The sequence below is a fragment of the Cinclus cinclus genome, chromosome 28, assembly GCF_963662255.1.
Source record: "Cinclus cinclus chromosome 28, bCinCin1.1, whole genome shotgun sequence".
Classification (NCBI taxonomy): Eukaryota; Metazoa; Chordata; class Aves; order Passeriformes; family Cinclidae; genus Cinclus; species Cinclus cinclus.
Window position 1 is genome coordinate 3993450 of NC_085073.1, and position 27347 is coordinate 4020796.

The 27347-nt window shown below is 62.1% G+C and overlaps 2 protein-coding genes across 3 annotated transcripts; one reads left to right on the plus strand and one right to left on the minus strand.

Moving 5' to 3' along the window:
* Positions 1-51: 51 nt before the first annotated feature.
* R3HDM4 (R3H domain containing 4) lies at positions 52-6949 on the minus strand. The gene is made up of 8 exons (XM_062510357.1): positions 6784-6949; positions 4459-4613; positions 4221-4339; positions 3589-3712; positions 3091-3176; positions 2076-2161; positions 1704-1759; positions 52-1037 (listed from the first exon to the last, which is right to left on the minus strand). Exons 1-8 carry the CDS (start codon positions 6825-6827, stop codon positions 934-936), a joined length of 774 nt encoding a protein of 257 aa, XP_062366341.1. The 5' UTR covers positions 6828-6949; the 3' UTR covers positions 52-933.
* Positions 6950-7485: 536 nt separating this feature from the next.
* ARID3A (AT-rich interaction domain 3A) lies at positions 7486-27110 on the plus strand. Of its 2 annotated transcripts, XM_062510307.1 has the most exons (9): positions 7486-7605; positions 9996-10918; positions 11478-11793; positions 22856-22928; positions 24034-24217; positions 24419-24666; positions 24966-25262; positions 25341-25427; positions 25556-27110. In XM_062510307.1, exons 2-9 carry the CDS (start codon positions 10512-10514, stop codon positions 25759-25761), a joined length of 1818 nt encoding a protein of 605 aa, XP_062366291.1. In that variant the 5' UTR covers positions 7486-7605; positions 9996-10511; the 3' UTR covers positions 25762-27110. The 2 variants fall into 2 exon arrangements, with proteins under 2 accessions (XP_062366291.1, XP_062366290.1); XM_062510306.1 differs by having other exon boundaries at positions 24966-25427.
* Positions 27111-27347: the final 237 nt, after the last annotated feature.

A 27347-nucleotide genomic window follows, 5' to 3' on the forward strand; every position in this document is an offset into this window, starting at 1 on the left:
TCCCCCAAGCCTCCTCCCCGTCCCCACGGAGACAGACAGACAGAGCCGGAGCAGGGGGAGCACCATCTTTATTGTTCCTGAATGCGCCTGTTACCCGAGTCACACCAGCAAAGGAGGCGCAAGGGGCTCCCCTGGCTCTGGGGGGTCCCCACGGTTAATGGCAGTCGGTGTCTTCATGGGACAGAGCAACCAGCAAAGACCCTCCCCAGGGCACACCCTGCGAGCAACCCTTGGCACATGCCAGGGACACGGGGGGGGGCGGGGGGGGGGGCGTCACACAGAGGGACCCCCAAAATGCCCCATTTGCCCCCGTGGCAGCTGTGGACAAGCAGAGCGAGAACCCTGAAAGGGGCTGCACCCCTCCAGCACACATACTCACACACACACACACTCATGTAAATATACACACGTGATAAAAAACACAAGCTATATTACACTTAAAAACAGCCCCGTAGTGAGGGCAGGGCACAGGGTGTGGGGCAAAAGTACCCGGAGTTCCTCACACCCCGCCCTGCCCGAGGGGGCTGAGCCCCCCTGGACACCCCGTGGGCGCGGGGCTGCTGGAACGCGGCAGCCCCCAGGCTCTTCCGCCGGCTCAGCGATTGCTCAGCAGCCGCCAGGAGCTGTTTCACCGAAGAAAAATCTGGACCGAAATCACCCCACGAGCGTCAGCGCCAGAGGGGGAGGGGGGGAGGGGGGGGGTGGCCCCGCCTGATTATTTTTTAAAAACACCTGGGTTATAAATAGACACACAAACAGTTCCAGGAGGGCTGCACGGGGAGCAGGGCGGGCGAGAGAAACCTGCTCCTCGGCAGGGCACAGCAACAGAGCCCCTGGCTCTGCCCCACCGGGCACCGGCTGCTGCAGCAGGGGAAGGGCCGAGGGTCCAAGGGCTGCAGCGGACACAGGAGGGGCTGGGCAGCTGTCGGGGCATCAGCTCATCTGCCCCAGGTAGTCTGAGAGCAGCAGCTCGGGGGGCAGGAACACGCGGTGTTTGTTGCTCACTTTCATCTGACGTTTCCCTTCGATGTCCGAACCTGCGGGTGGGATGGAGCGGCTCAGCACATCCCCATTCCCCACCTCGGCGGTCTCCAACACGGCTCTCCCAGCCCAGGCACCGCCCTCCCCTCCTCCCTGGGGTTCCCCCGTGCTGTGTCCCCTCCGTCCCCAGCCGAGTCCCTGCCGGCACCACGGGCTCGCTCCCCATCATTATCGCTCTCGGGTTGTATGCCACAAGCGGTTCCTAATGAAACGCTTGACAGCGGAGCCTCCTCTGGAGGGATGGAGCCTGATGCCTTCCCTGCCTTGGCAACAAAACCTTCTGGGGACGCCCAGGGCGGTGTGAGAGCACGGCTGCTCCTCGGGAGGAGGAAGCAGCTGCAGCAGAGGGAGCCCCATGACCAGATTCTTGCTTTGGACCACCCAAATTTCCTGTCAGAGCTGGGTCTTGCCGACCCCCGGGTGTGTGGCTGCAGCCAGCGATGGTGACTACAGCCAGGGCTGCCGTGGGAGCTGCGGGCAGCAGAGGGGAGGAAACGGGAGGGGGTGGGGACCGCGGGGTTATCTGTGAGCCCCAGGGCGAGGTGGGGCCAGGAGGAAGAAGGGAGGAAAAGGCTGAACTGGAGAAGAGAGATAGTGATGGAGGAAAGGGGAAAAACAAAAACAAAATCTAAATTAAAAACAAGCGGACACGCGGCTCTTACTGGCAGAGACGAGATCCATGTACTGGCAGAGTGCGTGGAGCAGGAGCCGCTCAAAGCTGGGGGAGAGGGGACAGGGTTAGAGCCAACGTGTCTCTGACCAGTGTGTCCCACGGGCTGCTCTGCCCTCCATCCTCCCGGGGACCCACAGAGCAGATGGGGGAGCACAAACCCCTGTGCAGGGATCCCCAGGTGCATCTCTCCCCCAGGGGCTCCATAGGGACCAGGCCAGGTGGATGTCTCCAGGTGAGATTCAGGCCCAGCTGAGGGGAGGCCAAGGGGTCTCCTCCTGCACTCCCAAAAGCCCTGTGCAGCCCGGGGCAGCCCTGTGGCACAGGGAACCCCAAAGCCCAGGACCCTGAGATGGGGAAATACCTGTTGTCCATCAGGGCTGTGTAGACAGAATGGGGGGTGACAGAGAAGAAGGCCAGCAGCTCCTCCTCCAGCCCCTCCAGCGTTCCCTGTGAGGAGAGGCAGGGGCTCAGCAAGGAAGGGACAGTGGTGGGCACAGCCCTGGCACAAATGACTCCCCAGGACTTACTGCCAACAGCTCCTGGGCAAGTTATCTGTATGGGAGACAGCAGGGAAAGGAAACATCTCCCATCTCCAGCTCCTGAGACGGGGAAGGATCCAGCTCCTGCCAACTCCACTCTGTGTGTACCAAGGGCTGGCACCATCACTTGTGCTCACAGCAGCCAGGGGAGCCTCATGCCTCCCGAGAGTCAAAGCTCAGTGCTCTGTTGGTCTCCAGAGCACTGTGACCCCAGAGACGAGCGGTACACACATCTCATTTGAAGACAAACAAGCCAGTGGGCAGGAGGAGCCCGGGCTGCATTTAGATATTCTAATTAGCACCAGGAAAACAAACAGAGCCCCACAGAGCAGAGGGAGCAGGGAGCCAGCACCCCCAGGGCTGGTAGAGCAAATGTCTGGGCAGGTAGCATAGGGCTGCATTCACTTCTCTCCTTCCTGCTCAGCACTTGGTGCACTTTTACCCCCTTTCAAAATACATCGGATTTTTCCCAAATAGCCTTGTGTGGGCTACTGTGAACGTGGCCCAAATGCTCCACTGCTGTCCCCATGCACAAAAATGCCTGGTTTCACCTGTCACCTGCTGCGCATTGCACAGAGACTGGAAACAACCACTAAAAAAAGCCCTCTAACTGCCAGGAAAATCTGAATTGAGCCAGGAAAACCCATCTGCCAGGAGTGGGATGTCTGTCTGCGACCTGTCACCACTGAGGGGTCACACGAGAGCACCAGAACATGTTCCCAGGAGCTCCTCTGAAATTTGGCACTGCCCTGCACAGGGTCAGGATGCAACTCTGGGGACATGGCTGTGGAGTGACCCCTGCCAGCCCCAGCCCTGCTGTCCCAGGCCCCAGCTCACCATGGGGATCCTGCCCCGCTTCAGGGTGGCACGCAGGCGGCGGCTGATGCGCTGGAAGCACTCCTGGGGTGTGTAGGCTGGGAGCTCTGGGAGAAGGGAGAAGGGATTCAGACACAGTTCACAGTTCCAGAGCCCACAGTGTCACCTTTTGGGAGGACCCAATGTCCCTCCAGCTGCCCTGCAGGGCATCCTGGCCACCCCTTTCACAACACCACCCTTCCCAGCACAGGAGTTTAAGGGGTGCAGAGATTTGGAGATGTGACATTGGGGGGATGGCTGCTGTGGCCATTTCTAGCTCCCACAAACCCTACCTGGTCCATGGTGGAGGTCTGCAGGCATAATCCCCCCACTGCCACACCCATGGGGTGAGCTCAGGCATCCCCTGGTCCCACCATTAAAAAGGAGTGGGTGCAGCCCTCAAGGAAGGTCACCCTTCCCAGAATGTACACAAGGAAGGAAAAGGAGAGGCTGTCCCCACCCTGCGTCCCCTCCCAGCACCTTTCCACTTGTCTTCATTCTTGACAGGCAGCTTCCTCCTGTGCTTCTTCCTGGCCTCCTCTTCCAGGTAGAGCAGGACCCGCTCCTGCTCTTCTCCCGAACGGTTCATGAAGTCATTCCAGATCTGACAAGAGAAGCCACCAAGCCCCACAAACAGAGGTCTGTGGGGAGCACTTGGCAGTGGATGGCCACCCAGAGCCTCTCCCTACACCCTATGAACCCCCTTGTCACCCACTTGCCCCCAGGAATGGCTCTGAATGCCAGACCAGGGAGGGGCCACGTTTCAAAACACCCGGTTACAAGGCCAGCATGAGGCAATGGGGGTTTGGCAAGGGGCTTGTGCCAGAGGAAGTACTGCAGCTCACCAGGCACCTGCTGCTCTGCAGGCACAACTCTCCATGAGAGGATCTGCCTGGAGATTCCCCCACCCCATGGATCAGGGACCCCAGGACCCCATCACACCCCGGCACACAGCATATCCCACAGATCCCAGCCTGAAAACAGACCAGGCAGAAGGTGGGGCAGAGCAGCTCAGGCCAGGGAGGCAGAGGGATGGAGGAATGAACTACAAGCATGTCATGACATGCCAGGGTCCCCCAGTGAGCCCCAAGCCAGTGGGTGGCTATACCCACCTCCATATAGGTCTCATTGTTACAGGCCTCGGTGAAGATGCTGGGGGGGGCTGAGTGGGTGAGCTCTCCCTCGTCACTCCCACAGTCATCCTGCTCCAGAAGGGTCATCAGGTAGCGAGCTGGGGGGAAGAGCAAAGCCTGAGAGGAGAGGAAGCACCTCCAGAGAGGCCCCTTGCCCCCACTACATTCCCACAAGGTTGTCCTTGCCCTGGGGAAGAGATCCTGCCCTGGTCCTTACTGTTCTCCAGCCTCTGGAGGCTCTTGCGGCCCTTGGCCCTCGGGATGAGGTCGGAGTTGCGGATGGCCTTGTTGATGTAATACTGCTTCCTCTTGGATGGGGAGAACCGCTTGGACGGGGAGTCCTCCAGCAGGGGCAGGCAGTCCTCGATCCTCCTGCAGGGACACAGTGGAAGGGATGAACCCACCTGAGGGGCCTGGGGCAGCTACAGCAGAGTGAGGATGGGGGAGATGGAGCATGAGAGCATCAGTCCCATTGTTACTGCAACCGGCACCGCATCCTCCTATGGGACCTGTCCCCCTCGGGTCACTGCCACCTCCAAGGGCTGGCTCTGCTCAAAGCAGCTGTGTCAGCACTGGAACGGCCAGGTAATTAACCCGGGTAATTAATGAAGCAAAACGATGGATCCATTCCTGCTGGGGACCCGCTGTACCTCACGCTCACCATCATCCTGACCGGATTGGCCGTGGCCCTGCCCTTCCTCATTGAGGCCAGCAGGAACACTGCCCCAACCATGGCACTGTCAGCTCCTGGGGGCACCCAAAGGCCCATGGTCAGGGCATTGCTTAGTCACAGGCACAGCTTAAGAATGACCATAAAACTGAGGCATTTTATGGGAAAATGAAGCCACACGATGAGCGAGCAGCTCGCTGGGTGCCGAATGCAACTGCTCGGATTTCAAAGTTTACTAAACACCAAAGACAGGAAGTTTCACTGCCTTCACTTGTGAAGCAGCTTCCCCTCAGGGCTGTGTGGGTTTCCTTTAGCAGGGCAGAAGGTGGGGGAGAAAACCAACACCCTCCAAAACAACCCCCAGGACTGTCCAGCCAGGACGAGGAGCTGCACCACGGCTGCCCAGAGTGACCACTGTTTCCACTGCCATGAAGGCACCATGGCTTTGCTCCATCCACAGGGCCATGTCCCCACAGTGTCCCCTCCTTTCCAGCACTCTGGGGCTCATGGGAGACCCAGTCCTGCAATCAGGTCCTGACAGAGCTGATCTGGGCACAGGGCAGAGCAGGTTGTGCTGTCCAATTGCAGCACAGGCCAACAGCCAGCGCCAAAAACCTTGATTTTTTTTCCCTTTGCCTGCATGGGGGCAGTGATACAGTCTTGGCTGCTGGAAGAGGGTATATAAACAACTACCACCTTCCAAGCTGGAGAGAAAATCGTGACAAGGGTGGACTTGGAAAGGATAAAAGAGACTCAGGTAGCGAGGCAATGCCCAGAGGATGGGTGGGGAGTAGTAACCCAACCCGTCACAGTGAGCAACCCAGGCGGTGGATCAAGTTGTGATACAAAGATGGTTACAAAAACCTGAATAAACAGAGGGAGTCACCTTACGCTGGCCCCAGCTCGGGAGTTTGAGTACACAGCTGTGAGCCCAGCACTCCCTGGAGCCAGCATGGCTCACCAGCACGGCCCCAGAAAGGGATGTCATAAAACCAGTGTCAGCAAGGTAGGAGCACCCCCGGGAACCCATGGGACCCCCCGAGCCCTGTGGCAGGGAGGGGAACAGGCTGAGCCACACTCTACTCTCTTCCTGAAGCCTCCAGGGCTGTTAGTGGTTGCCCTGGCACCCGGCATTGCCACGTCTGCTCTGGCTCTGGCACTGCCACCTCCACCCAGTGCCAACCTGGAGGTTCACAGGGGACAGTGACCTCGGGCCACTGCCCCTAGAGCAAGTGACTGGTGTCAGACAAGCATCGGTAGCCTCTGAGTCAGGGTCCCATTCCAGGCAACGGGGTCAGGCTGAGAAGGGACCCCAGGAAAGGTCATTCCTGGGGGACCACAGCAAACCATAATCTCAGGGCAATGGGCCCGGCAGCTCCGGGGATTCGGGAGCACAGATTCGTGGCTTCTCTTTCACGTCCCATTTCCAGGCAGGGAACGCGCCTGGAAGAGGAACTTGCTCTCTGCCGGGCGATTTCTGACCTATTCCTGTAATTTACCCTTTGACAGCAGAACCTGCAGAGCAAAGTCACCGCCGGACAGCCGGGGCTGTCAGGGACAGCTCCGTCCCGCAGGGTCCCGAGATCACGGTACACCCGTGCAGGAACGGGGGGCTCCAGCCCAGCCTCGGAACCACGAGGAATCCCGGCCGGGGTGACCGGGAGCACCGTGACCTCGACGGGATAAACACTAATTATAAGGCTCATTATCCCGGTGCCGGGCTCCGCTCTGACACCGCCCCGGGGTCGGGGAGCTGCGGACGGGCTGTCCCGGGAGGCGCCGCCGCCGCTCTCCGCCCGCGCTGACAGCCCGGGGGGGCTCCCGCCCGGCCCGACCGCCCCACGGCCCGCCCGGCCCCGGGCCCGCACTCACGGGAACGGCTCCTCGGGGCCCGCGCCGCCCCGCAGCACCACCATGGCCCGCTAAGACTGGGATGGGGACCGGAGCGGTGACCAGAACCGGAACCAGAACCGGGACCGGAACCGGGACCTCCTTCCGCCTCTTCCACCCCCAGCCCGCACCGGCGGCACCGGGCCCGGCACCGCCCGCGGGAAGTGACGTCACGGGGGCGGGAGTACGGGAGCCCCACCCCGGGCGTCGCGGGAGGTGGAGCATGGGGGGTGCTTCGTGGAGCCTCTGGAACCGGGGCTCGCGGGCTGCCGGACTCCATTAATCCCGCGTGAATCCCCGTTTTCCCCGTTACCTTCCCCGTTAATCCCAGTGAACCTCCAGTTAACCCCCGTTAAAGCTCCATTAACTTTCGTTAATCCCCGTTAAACCCCCCGTTGCCCCCCGTTAACCGCCCCCGCCCCTCCACGGCTCTACCGGAGCCCGCGCCCTGCACGGCGCCGTTCCCCCGCCCGTCCGCGAGGCGGCGCTGCGGCCACACCCCCGCCCGGCCCCGCGGCGCGCAACATTTGCATGCCGACCAATGGCGGCGGGGGGCGGGGCCTTCCGGGAGCGACGAGCCAATAACAACGCGGGACGGAGGGGGGCGTGATGCGACGGGCGCGACGGGCCAATGGTGGCGCGGGGCGGGGCGGCGAGGGGCGGGGCCAGGTCCCACCGCCCGCCCGCCGCCCGCCCGCCCGCGGGGAGAGCAGCGCCGCGGGCCCCGCGCGCACCGGCCCCGCCGAGCCCGACCCCGGGCGGCCGCGGCTGCTATGCGGCTTCGCGGCGCACGGCCTGCACCGGGTAAGGGGGACGTGCCGCCGCACCAGTCCTGCGGATGGGATCGGCACCGAGAACGGGACCCTAGCTGCGGCCGGGACCGGGAGGCGGGGGTTGGGTGGGACTGGAGCCGGGGACCGGAGCCCAGCACCGGCCGCCTCTCCGAGGTGGGCTGGGCCCTCCGCTGCCGGTGCTGGGCGGGAGTGCGACCCCCTCCCCCTCCCCCCGCGGCCGGTTACCGGCCACCTCCCCCACGCGGGGCTGGGGTTCCCCCCCCGTGGCCGTTCCCGGCCTTGAGTCTCCGTTCTCCCCGAGCGCTGCTGTCCGGGCCGGGCACAGCCCCGTGGCCCCGCCCTGTGCCCCCCCACCCCAGGTCCGCGGTCTCCCGGGGTCCGGACGGCGGAGGAGCCAGGCCGGGCCGACCTAGGCTCGCCTCTCCATGTCGGGGGTGGCCGTTTCTCCCTCTTCGTAAGACCAGGGCCCATTTGGGCCCCGCCGCCTCAGTGCCCGGTCCTTCTAAGGGCCGCCGGTGCCACGTGCCGCCGGGAGCGGGGCCGGGCTCAGTTTCGGGGACGGGACGCCTGTCCGCCCCAGCCCCGTCCGTCCCCGAGGACGGCACCCACCAGGCCCGGCCTGCTGTCCTTCTCCTCTTCCTCATTCAGCTTTCACGACACCCCCGGAGCCCTTCCCGGCAGTGCCGGGAGCCAGCCTGGGGGTGTCCGGCTGCGGCCACACCAACCCCCGTGTCGGTGGCACAAAGGCCCGTCCGTCACACCCCCGCTGCCTATTTTTAGCCGCTGTCGCTCCCGAGCACCTGCCCCGGGTGACGCCGCCCCGAATCTCTCGCGGGACCCCCGTCACCGCCCCACGGCGGGGACGCACCGGGCCCCGTGGCCCCGAGCAGCCGGAGGGACAAAGGGGCACGGCTCAAGGTCACCGTGGCCGCCGGGCTGGGGTGCCACGGGGCCCTGGCTGTGGCCTCACCTCTCCGGCTTCCCTGTGGAGAAGTAGCAGCGTGGCTCCGGCGCGGCCACGGCCCGCGGTGCTCGAGGAGGGAGCTCTACACCCGGTGCTGGCACCGAGTCACTCGGGGAGTCGTGGCCAGGCAGAGCCACAGCGGCGGCGAGGAGCACGTGCCCGGGTCGGTCTCGCTCCGGTTCGCTCGTGGATGGCGCAGGGGACGGGGTTCAGGTGCGGTGCAGGGCAGGAGCTCGGCCACGGCTGATGAGCGAGCGGCTGCTCCGGGGCGGGGAATGTCCCTGCCGCGACCTTTCCTCCGTGGGGGCGAGACGGCGATGATCAGAGTAGAAGAGAGGAAGAAACTGAGGCATGGGCAGTGCTGGCCGACTTGTGCCGCGCCTCTGCTGGCTCGCGGTGGAGGTGGTGGCGGTGGCGATGTGTCCGTCCATACCATGAGCCGAACCCGGCGGGGCCGGGAGCGGATGCAGCCGCTTGCCGCGGCGAGGCGTGGGGGAAGCGGCTCCCCCCCGATCGTCCGCGGCCCCGGCCCACACTGGCAGCAGGTTCCTCTTTCCAGAATGCTCGGGATCGTGGCGTAGCTGCCAGCCCCTGCGCTCTGCCGGCTGTCCTGGCCCCGCAGCCCCTGGGTCCGGCCCCATGGTCAGTCCCTGTGAGGGTCCTGGTGTGTGTGTGCTGCACGGGCCCCCGGGCAGCTGAAACGGGGTTTGCCCGTACACGGCACGGCCGTGGTGCTATGGTGAGCTCCTTCCCTGCCCTCTGCACAGGCGAGGTCACAACTGAGAACCGGCTGGCCAGGGGGCTGCTGGCCGCACCAGGGCTTGGGAGCTCAGTGCTAGAAGGGGTCCAGACGAGGGTGCTGGGTCGTGGGGGTTCTGCAGGGCCCAGCTGTAATGTCCTGATCTCCTCAGTGTTTTTCAGAAGGCAAAGCAAAGATGAGATGCTTGCAGCTTCACGTTTATACAGAGGGCCCCCAGGGAAGGCGAAGCAAGGGGGCTCTGGGGGCGGTTGGCGGAGCCTGTTTGCCAGGGTTTTAAGGCTCTGCCTGTCTATCTCCTGGGATCTGCCCCGGGGTGCTTTGGGGTCTGTGCAATGTAGACCCCAGTGCTGACCGTTCCCCGGCGCCATCACGACGACCCCTGTGCTCCCCATGCTGTATGTCCCCGGTGGGGATGTGCCTTGTCCCTTGTGGGGACCCGGTGGACATGTCTCCCCAGTGCCTGTTATCTGCAGGCACGGGTCCACCGGTATCCACTGCCTTCAGGGCCGGGCAGGGCTATCAGGTCCGGCAGGCCCCTTCCCCCTCCAGCAGCAGGCCCAGCCGCCCTATCTCATTAGCTCGAGATTAATGAGGCTCCTGCGCTGTCTTTAACTCCTTCCTGCTCGCCAGCTCCTGCCCAGAGCTCCCCTGACTTTCTACTCTACTTCTCCCACAGGTTTGCACCGACGCCTGCCGGACACCGACCCGGCTGAGGATTAGGGATACCAGCCGTGAGCAGGGAACCTTGAGGTACCAGAAAGTGCCAGGTCTGCAAGGGAAGGGGTGATGCACCGTGCTGCAGCTGCTGCCTGCTGAGCCTGAGGAGGAGTTTTGGAGCCTGCCTGGGACACTCCCCACCGACAACAGCAGCACCCCAATCCCAACGGGCAGCATTGAGCCTGCGACACGGCGTAGCCCTCAAGCCAAGGAAACATTGGGCCAGGCCCGAGAGAGGTCACAGGGCACGTCCTTCTTTCCTGACCCGGTGTCAGTTCCTGCCCTGACACCCCGACGGCACTGCCCTCACCCCCCGGCAGCCCCTTCCAGGGCTGCCCCCTCCCCCGGCACTGCCCAGCTTTGGCCGCCAGCCCCGCTGGAGCGCGGCAGCCTGCCGGGCGCTGCCCCCCGGGCGCTGCCCCCTGGGTGCATCACCCCCCGCCCTCCCGGGGACCCCCCGCCCGCCGGCAGAGCCATGAAGCTGCAGGCGGTGATGGAGAACCTGCAGCGGCAGCAGCGCGCGCGGCTGCAGCAGGCGCTGGAAGCGCGGCAGCAGGAGCAGCAGCCACCGTGCTCCATGTCCCCCCCGGCACAGCCCTCGCAGCCCCCTGCCAGCACCCCGGCCCGGGGCCGCGGGCAGGATCCAGCCCCGGCCCCCTCGGAGGAGGGAGCGGAGCCTGAGAGTGCGCACATCCAGCGGGCACAGATGGCCGCCCTGGCTGCCATGCGGGCGGCTGCCGCCGGCCTCAGCCACTCGCCCAGCCCGGGGCTGTCGGACGAGAGCCAGGCCTCTGAGGAGGAGGAAGAGGAGGAGCGCGGTGAGGAGGAGGAAGATGGCGGCGGGTACCAGCAGGAGATGGGCTCCGAGGAAGAGGAGGACTTGTGAGTGTTTTTGGGCAGTTCTCATGGGTTTGGGGAAGGGGCGGAGAAGTGGCACAAACCCTGGTGGGTTTGGGCACAGCGTGCTGGGGAGGCTGTGGGGATCCCGTGGCTTGGGGAAGGTAGTGGATTAGAGCTGTTGGGATATTTCAGAGTAGGAGGTGCTGAGAGCAGCAGCTCAGCTCTTTGGCTGTGATTCCTTATACTGGGTTGGCACGACATCCCATCTCTGCCCAGCATCCATGTGGGGCCATGACAGAGGACCCTGGTCTGGTGTTAAATTATGCAGGACCCTTGGCTGCCTCCAGCGTGTATCCTCACAGGGCAGGGCCAGGCCAGGAGCCATCTGGCAGAGCTCTGTGATGGAGCTGCTCCTGGGATGCTGGGGGCCAGCCGTGCCCCGCAGAGCTGCCTCTGCCAATGGGCTGTACCGGACTCTACTGTGTGCTGGGTGGGTGGTCCCAGTGTCGCAGCTGGGAAGGGTCTGTGGGGTGGGCAGGAGAGAGGGATGGGCCTTGGGAGCCAGCGTGGGACCAAACCTCTCCTCTCCCCCCTGTTCCAGAAAGGGCAAATGGGATGAAGATGACTTTGAAGAGGACCTGGGTGAGGAGGAAGAGGAAGAAGAAGAGGAGGAGGAAGAGGAAGACTACGAGGAAGAAGAAGACATGGGAGAGGAAGGGCTGAGCTCAGCAGAGGCAGTGCGGGCGGGTGCGGGATCCCTGCTGCTCCGCAAACCCCCAGCACCCCAGCACTACCGGGGGGAGCCACCACGGCTGCCAGGGGGACAGGAGCGGCTACCCCCCAGCCTGGGCCACGCTCAGCCCCCACCACCGGCGCCTGACCACGGCGACTGGACCTACGAGGAGCAGTTCAAGCAGGTATGTGGCCCCTGAGACACGCGTGTCCCTGCCGTGCCATCCCTCTCCCTGCTCCTGCACACCCGTGTGTCCTCGCGAGTGTGGGGAGATGCCTCCGGCAGTGCCTCCTCCAGCAGTGTTCTTCTCAGATCCAGCTGCTGTTGTCATTAGGAATGCGTGGGATTTCTCCGGGGTTTTACTGCTGGGCTCGGTTTCTCCCCCTCTCTGGTTGGGTGACTTTGAGTGGATCCTGTGTCCAGGTTGTTCTGGCAGAGGCAGACAGTACGACTGGGTTTGCTGCAGGGATCTGGGAGGATTCTTGCTGAAAATTATGAAAAAAGTCACCCCAAACTTGCAAATCTGATGGGTCTCTTGGTTTTCCTCTTCTCCGCTCTCGCCAAGCCACTTTCCATGGGACCCTGTGTGTCTCCCATCACCGTCACTACAGAGGTGATGCCTGGCAGGACAACTCAGGCCCCATGGATGCTTGCTGGGGGCAGAGCTGCCCCCCCTGTCTCTGCCAAAATGCCATGAAAGAGTGAAACCAGGGAAAAAGCACCTGGCTCCCTGTTTCATTGCCTTTCCCAGGCAACGAGGCCCGTATGTTCCCACTCTACCCAGCGCCAGAGCTGGCTGCACTCTGCTCTCGCTGATAGAGGAAAATGTGCTGCAGACAGGGCTCCCTGCAGGCTGCCCGGCACCTTTGATGTGTGTTTAAATACACTGGAGTTTGGGGCTGGGGGAAGGGGCAGGACCAGCAGCAGCAGATGGGACCCAGATGGAGCAGCCTGGGCAGGGTGGCCTTTCAGGAGGGATGCAACCACCTCTGCCCCTTACCTTCAGGAGACTGTCTCATCCCTTCCAAAATCAGGGAAGGGGCTTGCCAGGATCTGCTGGCACATGGATATGGGCAGGTTTAGAACAGGGCTGGCAGAGGGAGCACTAGCAGGCACGTAGCATGTGGCCATCTTCCTGGCACTGGCTGGCTGTGGTGATGGAGGGATGCTCTTGTCCAGCTGTGGTGATGGAGGGATGCTACTGCCCTGTGCATCCCTCGTGCCGCTGCACCCAAGCCACCTTCTCTTGTGGTTTCTCTCTCTTGTGCTTCCTGCCGCCGGGGAGCGAGGGGCCAGGGCCGTGAACTCATAGCTGTGAAAAGGCTTTTCAATACCGCAGCTCTGATCTTCCTGTTTGTCAGCATGTCAGTGCTGTGGTCCACGCCGTAGCTTCTGCCAGGTCCCCTATCACAGCCACAGCACTTGGGAACACTAGCCCCATTCCCAGCACTTCCCCTTCCCCCCAGGCTGTGACTCCTCTACCTGAGCACCCCCTCTCCCTCCATGTTGCTTCCTGGGGTCACTGGGAAGAGCCAGGCTCGGTGGTGAATTGTGGAAGCAGCCGGAGGGGGTTGGAAAGCCTCTGTGGGCGGAGGAGCGGAGGTGACACGCAGGGCCTGGAGAGGCTTTCCCCAGCACGTCAGCCGGAGCGACCGCGCTTGGATCGCGGCCCCTGGACCGGGGCCAGGGGGTTGCTGGCGCAGCCGGTGCTGGCCGGGAGCTCCTCCTGGCTGGCCTCCAGCGCGTGCCGCCGGGCTCCATCCCAGCCCAGCTGGCGCGGCCTGGGAAGGAGCAGCAGGAATGTAAACAGCGAGGGCAGCACAGGGCAGGGGATGCCGTACCCCATCCCCGCTCCTCGCTGGGGAGGAGGCGCCTTAGGGGGAACCCAGAATGCTGGACCACAGCAGGATCCCTGCTTGGGTGAGCCAGCAGGGATGTGGTGCTGTGCGTGGCTATGACAGTGTTCTGCCTGCCTGTTCTGTGCGGAATGCGCTCTTTTGGGGTCCCTTTTTATTTTTGCCAAAGAACTCCTCAGCACTGGCAGCACCCCTGTTCTCCCACCAGCCCTAATGCTTCCCCCCCCATCTGTCCAGCTCTCCGTGCTGTGAGTTCTGATCCAGTTCGGATTCAGCTCTGGTTGTGCTGGTGCCGCTGGCATACTTGGCCCGTGGCTCTCTGTGCTTGAGAAAACTGTCCTCACTGGGCAGTGTCACCATCCAAGCCCCAGTGCCTGTCTCCACACCCAAACTGTGGCAGCCGGGGGCTTGCCCCCATCCTCCACTACCAGGTTTTATTGACCCATCTGGGACAGATTCCTGTGAACTGGTGCTCGGCTGAGCTGTGGGGGGGCGGAGGGAGGAGGAGGGGGCCCAGTTCAAGGGAGGAGGAAGGGGAGGGCGTGAGGAAGAGTTATGGAGGTGAGGGAGGTTAGGGAGCCGGCGCGTGGCACCTCCCCGTCCCCAGGGACGGCTACTGCACAGGCAGAGGTCAGCTCAGCCTGACCCGGGCGCTGCCGGCGCGGGCAGCAGAACAAAGGAGCCCCCAGCACAACGGGGAATTTGGGGGCAGTGGTTGCCGAGGGCATCAGGGTAGGGGGGGAAAGGGGACGTTTTCTGGGTGGGAGGAGGCTCCCCATGGGAAATGGCTAAAAATCCAGCAAGCTCCTGCCAGCAAGGGGTTGCTGAGGGTAAAACTGCTCTGAGTTCTGTACCCCGGCATTGTGGGGACTCTGCTGCTGCCCCCCAAGATCCCCCCTCTGATCTTTCTGTTTCATTATTGCTATTACTGCTCCCCGCTTACACTGGGAGTGGGAGTCCCTGGTGCATTGGCAGACCCTGGAGTTGGAGTTTCCTGTCCTGCTGGTGCTCCCTCAGGCACGGGCACCCTGCACACTGGTACCCTGCCTGACATCACAGGAGCTCGAGGAATCCATCTCCATGTGTTCATCTGGCTGCAGCAGCCACCACTCTCCCTCTGGGGTTCTCCACTTTGGGTGCTCCCTTTTGGGATGTCCTGCACTGGCTGCTTTAGGCTGATGTTTAACACCCCCCCCCCCCCACCCCGTTTCTGCTCCAGGAAGGATTTAAAACCACAGTTCCAGTGGGAGGTTGTGCCAGATGGTGGGGTTTTGGGGGGTGCTGGTGCTTTAGTGGGTCAAGAGGTTTCTTGTGCTGGGGACATCTGAGCTGTGCTGGTGGCACACGGGCGTAAAAACCTCAGCCCTTATCTCTCGCGGTGCAGCGCACCCCGAGATACGACGTTTCAAAGTGCAGTGGTGGGGGAAAAATAAACCGAAAGCAACTCGGTGACCTCGGCAGGGCTGCGGGGGTGGGTGAAACCGGACCCCCCCTCCACCCGGACCAGCCCTGTGCACATGGCTGGTAGAGCTGGGATTTTCCAGTAGGCTCTGGAGGGGCAGAGAGCCCATACTTCCTCTGAATTCCCAGGAGCTGGTTAAGGCGTGGGGGATCCCCTCTGAACCCCTTTCTCCCGTGGATTATTCTCCTCTTCAAAGCCAGCTGGGGGCGTGGGGCCTGAGCAGGGGCCCTGTGGCCTCTTAACGAGGGCAGGAGGGTCCATTTACTTTCTTTAAAATATTGATTAGAGCTTTATTGCATTAGCCAGCCGAGCGGATGAGCCGCCCCCGGGGAGGGTGAGGGGGCCCCTGTGCAGGGAAGGGGGACCTGAGTGTCATCACACGGCTGGGGGCCACTGCCCCCCAACCAGAGGCAGTTTGGCTCCCAGATAAGGGGGAGTGCCCTGGGGCCCCCAGTTGGGCGCTGCTGTGCTGGGGAGGTGATTGTGGTGCCTTGCCAGGCCAGCAGCAGATAACGCAGGCGAGAGGGGACCTGAGCAGGACAGGACTTTGGGGGCAGTGGGGGAGTCACCAGTGGACCCCTCCTGAGGAAAGGACTGCGTCCTCCCCACTCAGCCCCTCTCACCCTGCACCACTGCCCAGCCTGCCAAGGGGTGCTCTCAGCCGGGGATCTGGCACAGTAATTGGCTCATAGTGCTCAGGGAGCATTCCTGGGGCTGTAATCCCACCAGATCCCTGGCCAGAGGTCAGGGACTTCTCGAGAGCAGCTTAGCTGCTGAGTGCCTCCCCCATCCAGACACCTGGGTGCACACAGGTGCTGGTCCCGGCATCTGGGCACCCGTAAAAACATTTCTCCAACCAAGACCCAGGATGATTAATGAGGCTGAGGAGCAGGGGACACACACATCCATCATGTTCCAGGTGCCCAGTGCCTTCACCCAGCTGGACCAGTGTGCCCCCAACACAAGCTGGGCTTGCTCCCCACAGCCTGGTCATCACCTCCTTGTGTCCCCCAAAAGCCCCATTTCCCCCATGCCTGGACTGTCCCAGATCCTCATTTTCCCCCACTCCTGCCTCCCCCCACCCAGAGCCCTGTTCCCTCCACCATCCAGCCCCCTGGGCTGACTCAAGGGCTGCGGAGGTGGCGGCCGCCTCCCCTCTCGGCACAGCTGAACTAACAGGGTTTATTTAAAATGGGGAAAAAAAAAAAAAAAATAAGAGAGCAGCGCAGGGAGTGGGGCCTTTGTCAGCAGAGCCCCCCACCCCCACTGCAGCATTGGGCAAGGGCAGCGTTGCTCCATCACCCTATTTCTGGCCCAAACCGCAGGAGAAATGGCAGCTGGTCCCAGGGCCCAGCCGGACGTGCTGCAATCGGGGGCCAGGGGGGCCCCTTGCTCTGAGCCCCTGGGGCAACTACACTGGGGGCTCAGGGTGCAGCTCCTGACCTGTTCCCTGACCCTTCTTATTGGTCACTTAATCTGCCTGTGCCTGGGTTCCCGCTCTGGCTGGAGCTTGGGATAATCCACCCTGCGGCCAGGGCTCACCCCTGAGGAGAATCCCCTGCTCCCCATGCTTCCCACGGGGAGTGTATGGCCATGTCACTTCTGTGGCAACAGTCCTTTGGGAAAGGGCTTCCCTGTCCCCCCACAGCAGCTGGCTCAGGGTCTCGCCTTGCTACAGGTGGTAGTGGGAGCACCCAAGCAGGTACCAGCCCTAAACCCCTTCAGCAAAGGGCTTCACCTCCTGCTTCCATTTCCCCACCTTCCCACATCCAGTGGAGCCTCCAGCTTGGGCACCAGTGCCTGATTTTGGAGATTACAGCACCTAGGACACAGCCACATGCTTGGGTGCCACAGTGGGAGGGGGTCTGTCACTCTGGTGCCATCACAGTGCCCACCACCACTCCCTCTTCTCAGTGTGAGGAAACCGTGAGGTTTCAGCGGTGCTAGAGTAGTTCAGCGGTGATGGTTCCTGGGGCTGACAGCCCACAGATGGCTCCTGTCAACCCCATCTGTGGCTGCTGGACCCCTTCCAGCTCCTCCAGCGGCTCCACGGTGGGGTTCCCAGGCATTCCTTGCACCCTGGCTGTCCCACGGGACCCCTGGGACCCCCAACGCGGTGCTGACGGAGGGCAGAGGTGCAGGACCTCGCATTTCAGGAACAGATTTGCAATTAGCCAAATCCCAGCAGGCGGTGGAAGCCCCGGTGACTCATCTGCCGGGGCTTACCGCGATCCCCTTCTAAGACGATCATTTACATATGGTGGAATTTAAACCCCCCGTCTTGGCTTCCCGGCCTTGCTGTTGCCACCACCGCACCCGGGTCAGGTCCTGAATCAAAGTCTTGGCCCTCCAGTCCTCAGGGGCTTCACTCTCGGAGGCTTGGGAGTCACACAGGAGGGGTAGCCCAAGTTAGGGGCTCGCCAGGTGCCCCAAGAGTTTGGGTTGGCTGCTCTGGCCACATTTCCTCAGCTCAGTGCTGCCAAGCTCATTCTCGGCTGCCCTCGCTGGGTCTGCCTGGTGGCAGGAGCTAGCCTGGTGTCCTTCCTCGGACGAGCTTTCTCAACAGCGCCTGACTCCATTGGATTAATATTTGTACAAGGTCCGGTGTGATAGCAAGCATGTGTCAAGGGCATGCACCAGCATGCACACAGCAAGGGCCGGGAGAGTTGCCTCTGCCGGGCTGGCTCCCAGCCAGCCAGCGGCTTGGCCCGGCCAGGGAAACACCCCCAGCACCCCAGTTCCCTCTCCGTGACCCTTCACCAGCCTGTGCCACACGTCCGCATTCAGACACGGAACCAGTTTTTATTGCAGGCAGAGCTTGGCACGCTGCCGCCCAGCAGCGAACTGCCATTGGAAACGCCACGGCAGCAGGAATCGCTTCCTCCTCTGCGGGAAGGGAACAAACAGCAGTCCTGGGAGCCGGTGTCAGTCCGGAGCTGCCGGGATCCCGGGAGCTTCTGGCTGGCCCGGCACAGCGGCCCGTGCTGTGGTGGGGAGGGCAGCCGACAGCGCACGGACAATGGGGGGTCAGGGAGGTTAAACGGTGACTAATTCGCCCATTCAGCGTCCCCTCCGCCGCTCGGGGACACCCGCCGTGCCGTGACACCGCCTGCGTACCCCCAGGATCACCCCACATGACTCCTTCCTCCAGCCTGTGTGAGGAGGAGGTGGGCACCGGGCACCCGCGTGGTCTCGGGGAACCCCAGACTCCCTGGCCGATGGGACTGGGTTTGTCACTGAGCCATGGGAGCACCGATGGATCCTTTGCCCACCGGGTCCCCAGGCCCAAGGAGGAGGCACTGGTACAAAGAGGCACTTCGGTCGGGCCGTGTCCCCCTGCAGAGGGGACAATGCTGGGAACTGGTGTGAACAATGGTGCTGACGGGAAGCTCCCGGGCCCCCTCCCCAGCTGCCCCCGCGGAAGCGGCCCCCCAGCCCAGCCGTGCTCCGGCGGCAGGAATCCCGCCGGGCCGGTCAGTGGAGTCACTGCTGGCCCTGGCCATGTGGGCGAGGCTCCCGCCAGCACATCCCCCACCAGCAAGGTGTTGAGGAGATTTTTTGGGGAAGGGGGCACAACACATCCCTGCCCCCAGCAGCCCCTTCTCACGGGGGGCTGTGCACTGGGGGGCTCGCAGGGGATTAGGGATGGGGACAGCCAGGGGTGACCTGTACCTAAGCCAGGCGCTTTATCTGCGTAGGAATCTGCTCCGGGACTGGACGCTCCCTTTTGCCCTTCACCGGGAGGGATTGGCCCCAGCAAACCCTTCACCCCATGCCGGGTGTGCTGTGCCTGGAGAGGGGCTGCGGCCTCGGGCACCCCCAGCCCTGAGTCAGCCATGGCCTTACAGGAAATCCCGTCCCCAGCACCTCGGAAATGCCGTGGCCCGGGGCCCTTGCCAATCCTTGGCTCTGGTTTTTACAAATGACTTTCTTTTTCTGAATAAGCGCCCTCTCCGATCCCACTGCGGGTCCTGGCGTGCCAGAGGCTGGGGGCTGTGTATGGGCTGGGAGTGGGACGGGAAATGCGCCATAAAATGTGTTTATTCTTCGTTAAAGAAGTCGTTAGTGTGTGTGGGCTCTTCCCCAGCCCGGTGTGGCCCCTTGGCTGTCTGCGGGACAAAGGGATGCATCCCCGGGGGCTGCCAGAGGAAGGAAGGAAAGAAAAGAAGTAGCCCCTCAGCCTGTAACCGCTGGTCCTGCTACCTGCCGAGACAGGGTGAGCTCTCCCCGCCGCTGCCTGCGTTGTGTTTTTTCCTTAAATACAGGAATTTGGGGGAGTTTAACCGCTGGAAGGTGGAGGCTGCCACCAGCCCCCATCCCTGCTGCGGTGGCGCCTGAGTCTGTCCCCAGTCCTGACTCACGTCACGGTGTGCACGTCCCAAACCGGTTTTGGAGAGAAGGAGGAAAACCGAGAGTGTTGCCACTTCCTGGCAATGGAAAAGAAACTTGAAAATTAATCCCCGAGGCCTGAAAACCCGGAACCGAGCGGGGGGGAAGGGGAGGTGTTTTTAACTCGGACGCAAGATGCAGGGACATGGACACCTCCATGTTGCCTTATAGGGCAGACAAGGGACTCCTGCCAAAAGGGGGATTTGCCTGGCACCAGCATGACCCCCGGCATTCCCAGAGCCTTGTGAAATGGTGCTTCCCCTCCTGCTTGTAATTGCCCCCCTTGCCCCAGCTCAGGGGGGAGGTCAGACCCCCGGCCCGTGGCAAGGGCTCTCCTGCATTCCTGGCATTGCCAAGGGGCCGCCTCCTGCCCGCCCTTTGAAAGCCAGCGGGTTGGGATTTTCCTGGTAATCTGGTTTGAAACATTAATCCGGTCATCCACACCAAACGCCGGGCCGGCATCCTGCCGGGGCGCTGGGCTGGGGTCAGGGCCACCCGCCCACCGCCTGCCTAATTCCTCCTCCACTTAATTATAGATCTGCTGGCAACAGCCATCTGGCTCCGTGTCCTCAGCCGGCCGGGGGCCGGGGCCGAGGGGGCTGCACTGTGGCCAGGTGGGCCGGACACTGTTGGCCAGAGCCAGCCGTGCCACTGGCATCAAGCATTCACCCTGGGGTGGGTCAGCACTGGGAACACTGGGTGCATGGAGTCAGATCCTGCAGCCCGGAGGGCTCTCAGGGAGGTGGGGGGCATCTCCTGCTCCCCTCAGCCAGGCTGAGGTGGCTGTGCCACAGCATCCCCTGGCACTGCACCCCGCCGTGGGGACCCCACGATAAGAGGATATTCCTGAGGCAGCTGCGTTATGGATTAAGTCGTTTCCACCTCCCTAATTACGAAACATAAATGTATTGACTCAGCGGCACAGGGTGGCCTTGCCTGCAGCTCCTGCCCTCCAGTACCTTTGCACCGAGCACTGAGACACTGCATGTCCCTGCGAGGAACTGGCTTTGAGCTGAGCAGAAACCAGGGCTGAGAGCAGGAGGCAGGGCACGGGCACGGGGCAGGGATCAGCACCGAGCAGGCACACGACTCAACACCTGCTGATTTCGGTGCAGCACTGCCAGCAGCCGCCAGCTTGTTCCAAGCTCAGCTGCGCACTGGGTTTCACATGCTGCCGAAACCAGAATGTTTCTGTTCCTCAATTTGCATTCTGAGCCTCGCTGTCCCAGCTGTCCTGTGCTGCCGTTGGGGCTCACAGGGTGCTGGCTGCTTTGCCATTGTCTGTGGATGGTGTCAAAGCAAGGAAATCCTGTGAGGGGCTGCCGGGAGTCACTCATCTCTGTCCCCTTCATGTCTTGCCTGTGCTCGGGGATGAAGGGGAACAGGAGTGGTAAGGGAGGAAAAGGGCGGCTCGGCAAATGCCACTCTGTCACGCACCACAGTGCACACCAAGCACGTCCTGGCCATGGCTGGGCATGTCCTCGCACCACAGTGCTGCCGGATGAGCACCTTGGGCAGGTGCCCATCACTGGCAGTTGGTTTTTCTGGCAATCGTAGAGCTAAACCAGGGTCTGGGGGGGTCCCAAGGGGAATCTGTTTCTCTCTGCTTGGCACTGCAGTGGTCAGTGAGCAGCTGCCAAGTGCAGTGAAGCTGTTGAAGTCTCGTCGGTAACCGTCAGCAGCAGCTTGTGCAACGTCGTTTGCCCAGCAGCCGTGGCGGGTGTGCTGGCAGGGCTGTGTGGTCACCGGGCAAGAACAGGGATCCCTCTGCCCACCACCCTTGGGGACCCCCATGGCTTCATCCCAATTGGACAAGGCTGACAGTGCCTGCAGCCAGCTGAGCTTGGCATGGGACCACCAGGGCTGGTGGAAGGCCGGCACACGGGGCAGCTGCCTGCAGCAGCCACTAATCCCCCTGTCCTGGCCAGCCACGCTCTCCTCAGCTGACGGTTAATTTTCTTTCATCCTCTTAAATGCATCCATTCCCCTCGGGACTGAGGCCGGGGCGGGGTGGGGGGTGTGGATCATGACCCCAAGGGTCTTGGCAGTGGATGAACCAGCGTGTTTGGCGCTTCCCCAGGATGGCTCCGCACCCCGCAGGTTCGGGCACTGGGGAACCCCTTTCTTTGTGTGTGGCTTTCAGAGCTGTTCACGGAAACGGGGGAGGCTGGGTTGGCACTGGCCCAACATCCCTCATCTGGCACAAGTAGCCTGGTGCAGCTCAGCCCCAAAAATCACAGCGGTGCTGCTGTGCCATGGCTCATTCTCCCCATACCACTCCCACACCAGATCCCTTGCTGGGGTGCCAGGGTGGGAGAAGGGATTTGAGGGCCTCTGCCGGTGGTGTTGGTGGCTCCTGCCCTTGCCCTGGGGGTGTGCAAGGGGCTGGTCGAGCCTGCCAAGTTTCCCAGGGGAACTGGGGGGGGGTTTATGGCCCTGCTTATCATGATGCCCCATTGATCCCTTTGATCGGTGCCGGCTGGTTGAGTCCGACCCTGCGGGATCCGGATCCTCCCTGCAGGGCTGCAGAAGGAGGGGACTCAAGCCCCTCACTTACAGCCAGGATGATGCCCACCTGCCCATGATGCCATGATGCCACAGGGCGTAGCCATGGAGGGAGCGGGCACATTGGTGGCCCAGTGACCGGTAGCGGTGGCCCCACAGTGCGTGCCTGGCATATTATTGGGGGGTATTTATAGGCCCCTCCTGGCCCCACTGGCAGTTGTTCAGAGTTGTCATTGAGGAAAGCGGAGCTGTGGCATCCACCCCTCTGGGTGTTTGGGCAACGCCTGCCCCTACAGCCTTTGCTCCAACACCCTTCCCAGGATGGGGAGGGGGATTATCCACCAGCCTCCAGGCAGGAACAGCGCTGGGCTTCAGGAGAGGCTGCATGGCGTGGTGTGGTGTGTGCCTCCGGCGTGCCGGGCGCTCCAACCGGCTGATCCTGCGCCATAAATCAGGCAGGAATGTGCCGGGCTGGCGGGGTGGGGGGTCCCGGCTGAAGATGCTCCAAGTAGAGCTTGTGATTGAGGTGCAGCGTGTCAGAGCCTGGCCCAGCTCTGCCTTCCCCAGTGCAGGACACTTCCCTGCAGGGCCATGGCACGCAAGCTTATGTCAAGGCACAAGTGGCTCCCACCACTGGCTCCTGGCTGTGGCTCTCTGCGGCACCCCAGGCATGGAGGGACCATGCTGAAGCATTGCTGTTCTGAGCAGGCAGTGAGTGGATGATAAAAATAACTGGGATCAGCGTTCCCAGGAGGAGCCGGGCCTGAGCACGGTGTTGGCAGCCTGGGAGCCACTCCAGCTGTGATCCCAGCACCAGCATCCCAGAGCTGAGCTCCAAGCGAGGAGGGCAGGGAGTGGCACAGTGGGGCACAGGCAAAGGTCAGCTCAAGCTGCAGGAACCTGCTGGACCCATGCTGGGACCCTGAGCCATTTGGTGTCCTTTGAGCAACACAGTTGCTGCAGCGGAAGCTGGGGGTCTCAGGTTGGGGGGTACATGGGGTAAGAAGGTTTCTGAGCATCTCTCTCTTACACAGCTGTACGAGCTGGATGGTGACCCTAGGAGGAAGGAGTTCCTGGATGACCTCTTCAGCTTCATGCAGAAGCGAGGTGAGTCCCTGGCTGCGTGCCCACCCTATTTCCCCATACCCACTCTGTGCCCACCCTGTTCCACCACACCCACCTTGCGCCCCCCGCATACCCCCCCCCCCCCCCCCAAGGCTGAGGGCTCATTTCCTTGCCTCTCATTAGTGCCCCGAGGTCAGGGCTCCGGCTGAGCTGCTGGTTAATCTTTAACCCCTCAGCACAGCAGGGTCAAACCTGATGGGCTGGATCCAGTGCCTGCGGCCCCCCCTTGCCCCCTTCCCTTCACCCATCACACCCAGACCTGCAGCCCCTCCCCACACACCACCCCTGGCTGTGCACCCCCTCTGCCCACTCCCTGGGTTATTGCAGGGTGCGAAGACCCTCGTTGTGCCCACTCTCTGCCCGGGGAGAGGACACGGGGTGGTGGGGGAACCCGTGTGGGAAGGGCTGAAATCCAAGAGTGCTCCTGCTTGAGGGTCTGGTTCCTGCGTGGAAAACAGTGCTGGAAGTGCTGACACAGGGCTGGCTCTGGCCCTTTGTCAGACAGCCCTGGGAAGGCACGTGTGCCTGCACAGGGGGCTGGAGCTGCGGCTGGATCCGGCAGGGTTCCCCTGGCTCTGTCCCATCCCCTGGCTGTGTATCCTGGGGTCTTAACCTGGTTATGTCACCTGTGGTCCCCCCCACCTGCATCCCCTGGGGTTGCTGCACTGGGGCCCTCAGAGCCCCCTCACTGCAAGGCTGGGAGGGGAAGGACCCCGATGAGGGAACAGGTGCAGCCAGCCCCCTCCTCATGCTGGAGGGATGAACCCCCTGACTCATAGGAGACCCTCACAGCCGGATTGTTCCACCCCCGTTATAAATAACTCATGTTGCTGGGTGCCGGCTCAGCCCGAGGAACCGGCTCGGCCACGATGGGGCTGTGGCTGGAAAGTGCGAGTTTCTGTTTCCTTTGTTGGGGCTGATCTCGGTGGGAGGGCCTGCGGGGGAAAGAAGGGGATGGTGGAAGGGGAGGGAGGAGCAGGATCCCCCCAGCCCCTCCACTGCCCCGCAGGGGTCTGGGCAGCCACGCCCCCACTTCGGGTAAGAAGGCAGCACCCCAGACCTGCTCTCTCCTCCCACCGCTCCCCAGGGACCCCCGTGAACCGGATCCCCATCATGGCCAAGCAGGTGCTGGACCTGTACATGCTGTACACGCTGGTGACCGAGAAGGGGGGTCTGGTGGAGGTCATCAACAAGAAGCTGTGGCGGGAGATCACCAAGGGGCTGAGCCTGCCCACCTCCATCACCAGCGCGGCCTTCACCCTGCGCACCCAGTGAGCGGGGGCTCGGAGGGGAGGGGAGGGGAGAGGGGCAGTTCCTTGGGGGTCCCTCTGCCCTGTGCAGGGGACAGGGGCTCAGCACAGCCCTGTGTGGGAGCAGTGGGGAGGGAGCAGTGGGGTGGCACACGGGAAGGGGTGCCCAACCACTGTGTCACCCTCACCTTCTCCCCCCCTCCGTGTCCCATCTGGCTGCAGGTACATGAAGTACCTGTACCCCTACGAGTGTGAGAAGCGTGGGCTGAGCAACCCCAACGAGCTGCAGGCAGCCATCGACAGCAACCGGCGGGAGGGCCGGCGGCAGGGCTTTGGCAGCTCCCTCTTTGCCTACTCGCCCGGCAGCACCCACGGCCTCCTCTCGTCACCCAAGCTGCCAGTGCCAGCGCTGGGGCTGGCATCTGCCACCAACGGCGGGGCCATCACGCCAGGCCAGAAGATCAAGAAAGGTAGTGATTGTTCTGGGGTCTGCCTGTTCCAGGGTTTGGCTGCTGTGGGGTCTGGCTGCCATGGGGTCCTGGCCCTGGGAATAACAGGGAGAGCTGGGGGAAGTGCGCAGAGGGGTGATGCTCCTCTCCCCTCCTCGGGCTCGTGGGCTCAGCCCTGGGACCCTGATTCCAATAATCCATCTCTGACCTTGGGAGGGACAGCAGGGCACCAGACTGTTGTGCCAGGGCCGGGGACACCCTGGGGTGGTGGCACCCACCTACCCATGTGCCCCTATCCCTGACACCTGCTCCCCCGACAGAGGAGGACTCTCCCATCCCCATCTCCATGCCCAGTCGGCTCCCGGTCTCACTGGCCGGGCACCCCGTGGTGGCCGCGCAGGCGGCCGCGGTGCAGGTGGCAGCAGCCGCCCAGGCCGCGGCGCTGGAGCAGCTGCGGGAGAAGCTGGAGTCCGGGGAGCCTCCGGAGAAGAAACTGGCACTGGTGACAGACGAGCAGCGGCGGCTGATGCAGCGGGCACTGCAGCAGAACCTCCTGGCCATGACGGCCCAGCTGCCCATGAGCATCCGCATCAACAGCCAGGGCACGCGTTCGCCAGGTCAGTGCCGGCCCCGGCCGCCCGCCCCGGCCGAGCTCCCGGCCCCGGCGGGCTCCGTAACGCGGCTCTCCCCGGCAGAAAACCGCCCGGACGCCGCTGCCGCCAGCAGCAACGGCACCAACAGCATCAGCATGTCCGTGGAGATCAACGGGATCGTCTACACAGGTGAGGGGCTCCCCAGGGAACCCCACTGCCATGGGTGGGGGCTGCGCTGGGCCCCGCTCCCGCCGCTCTCCGCCTCGTTCCGGGGCATGGCCGCAGCGGCTACAGCTCAGCTTTGCTCTCTTCCCCAGGTGTGCTGTTCGCCCAGACGCCCGGCCCTTCCTCCTCCTCTTCCTCCTCCTCCTCCTCTGCCTACAGCAAAGGCAACGGTGGCAGCAGCCGGAGCAGCGGCAGCAGCGGGGTGGGGAGCGGAGGTGGCAGCACTGGGAACGTGCCCCCCACCCCAGCCAGCCTGGCCGTGCCCCCCAGCTCTACCTCCAACAGCTCTTCGCCTTAACGCCCCGGAGCCTCGGGCCCCTCGTGGCACCGGCGGCCGTGGGGGGACGGGGTCACACCAGGGCTCACCGAGGTCTCGCCAGGGTCTCTCTGGGGTCTCAACAGGATTTCACTGGGATCTCCCCAGGGTTTCATTGAGATCTGTCATGGGTCTCACTGGGGTCTCATCTCACCCGAGGTCTTGCCAGGGTTTCTCCGGGGTCTCATCAGGGTCTCGATGGACTCTGCCCTTGTTCTCGTGTTGTTGGATTTTCCTTTTCCAGGCAGAAAAGCTTTAGCCCGGGGGGTTTTGCCGGAGCCGCCGGCTGTCTGGCTGCGCCGCTCCGGGACCGTTTACCTCACTCACATCACACTTTGCACTGTACATTTATTATTATTATTATTATAATTATTATTATTTTTTAACTCGTGTTACCTCCAGACAGACGCACGGACGCCTGCTGACACGAGCTCTAGCGAAACCCCCCGGAATTCTAAAGGAAAAAAAAAAACCAAAACCAAAAAGCCTAAAAAAAATTGGAAATAGGGAGATATTTTATTCATTTCCATCCTTTTCCCTCCTTTGTTTTGGGAACTCCACTCTCTGCAGGATTTTAAGAGGTTGTTTTTGATTATTTTGTTGTAAATAGCTTCTATTTTATTCTCTAAACAAAAAAAAAATTCAAACTTTTAACATGCAAATGATATATATTAGTCTTCATCAGGGAAAATGGGAGCTTGGAAAAAAGTTGGAATCTCCTTTCTCCTCTCCTTATCGGTGGTTGGGTCCAGCTCTGCTCCTTCCCCCACCGACAAATCCTAATTTTTATTCCTCCTCCTATATAAAACTACTGCTTAAAGCCACTTTGGGCTTATTTCCTCCAAAAACAAGCAGGATCCAGAGGATGGGGATGCTCGGAGCTGCAGGACGCTCCGGAGCTCACGGAGAAGCCGAAGGACCTGAGGATCTATTTTAAGCCTCACAATCTCAGTTGTTTTTCACTATTTCTCCCCACCCCAAAAAAAAAAAAAAAAAAAAAAGAAAGAAAAAAAAAAAAAAGAATTCACCCACATCTGCGTGAGACACAATCCAACCTGATACCGAAACCCTCTCACCCTCCTCGGTATCTCCGTTCTCAGGTTCCCACCTGGAGCACAGGGTTTTTCCCCCTTCCCCAGGTGCCCTCGGGGGGAGGGGGGGGTGGTCCAGGCTGGTGGGACCTCCCTCCCCTCACCTTTATTTTTAATTTCACTCGGGGAAGTGGCGATCTCAGGGGATTTGGGTTTTTTCCAGCTTTTTTTTTGTTGTTGTTTTCAGCAGGTTTTTTTTTTTTTTCTTTTTTTTTTTCCTTGCTGGAGAATCCCCTTGGTGGCTCCATGGGGGGGGGGGGGGGGGGGGGGGTGTCTTGGTGGCTGCATGGACCCTTTTTGGGGAGGCCTGGGAGGGTCCGCCCAGCTCCTGCTGCTGTTGGGGTCCAGCCCAGCTCTCCTTAAGGAGAAATTCCAAGGGGAAATTTTCATGCCCAGGGCAGGCTTAGATTTTCTTTGTGATTTTTTTGCATTGTACAGTCAGTCACTATTTTGGGTTGTTTTGGGTTTTTTTTCAAT

Coding starts and splice junctions, on each gene's coding strand:
- ARID3A (XM_062510306.1), top strand. CDS start 10,512: ATGAAGCTGCAGGCGGTGATGGAGAACCTGCAGCGGCAGCAGCGCGCG. Junction 22,929..24,033: donor CAGCTTCATGCAGAAGCGAG/GTGAGTCCCTGG, acceptor ACCGCTCCCCAG/GGACCCCCGTGAACCGGATC. Junction 24,218..24,418: donor GCCTTCACCCTGCGCACCCA/GTGAGCGGGGGC, acceptor ATCTGGCTGCAG/GTACATGAAGTACCTGTACC.
- R3HDM4 (XM_062510357.1), bottom strand. CDS start 6,827: ATGGTGGTGCTGCGGGGCGGCGCGGGCCCCGAGGAGCCGTTCCC. Junction 3,713..4,220: donor ACAATGAGACCTATATGGAG/GTGGGTATAGCC, acceptor TTCTCTTGTCAG/ATCTGGAATGACTTCATGAA. Junction 1,038..1,703: donor CATGGATCTCGTCTCTGCCA/GTAAGAGCCGCG, acceptor TCCCACCCGCAG/GTTCGGACATCGAAGGGAAA.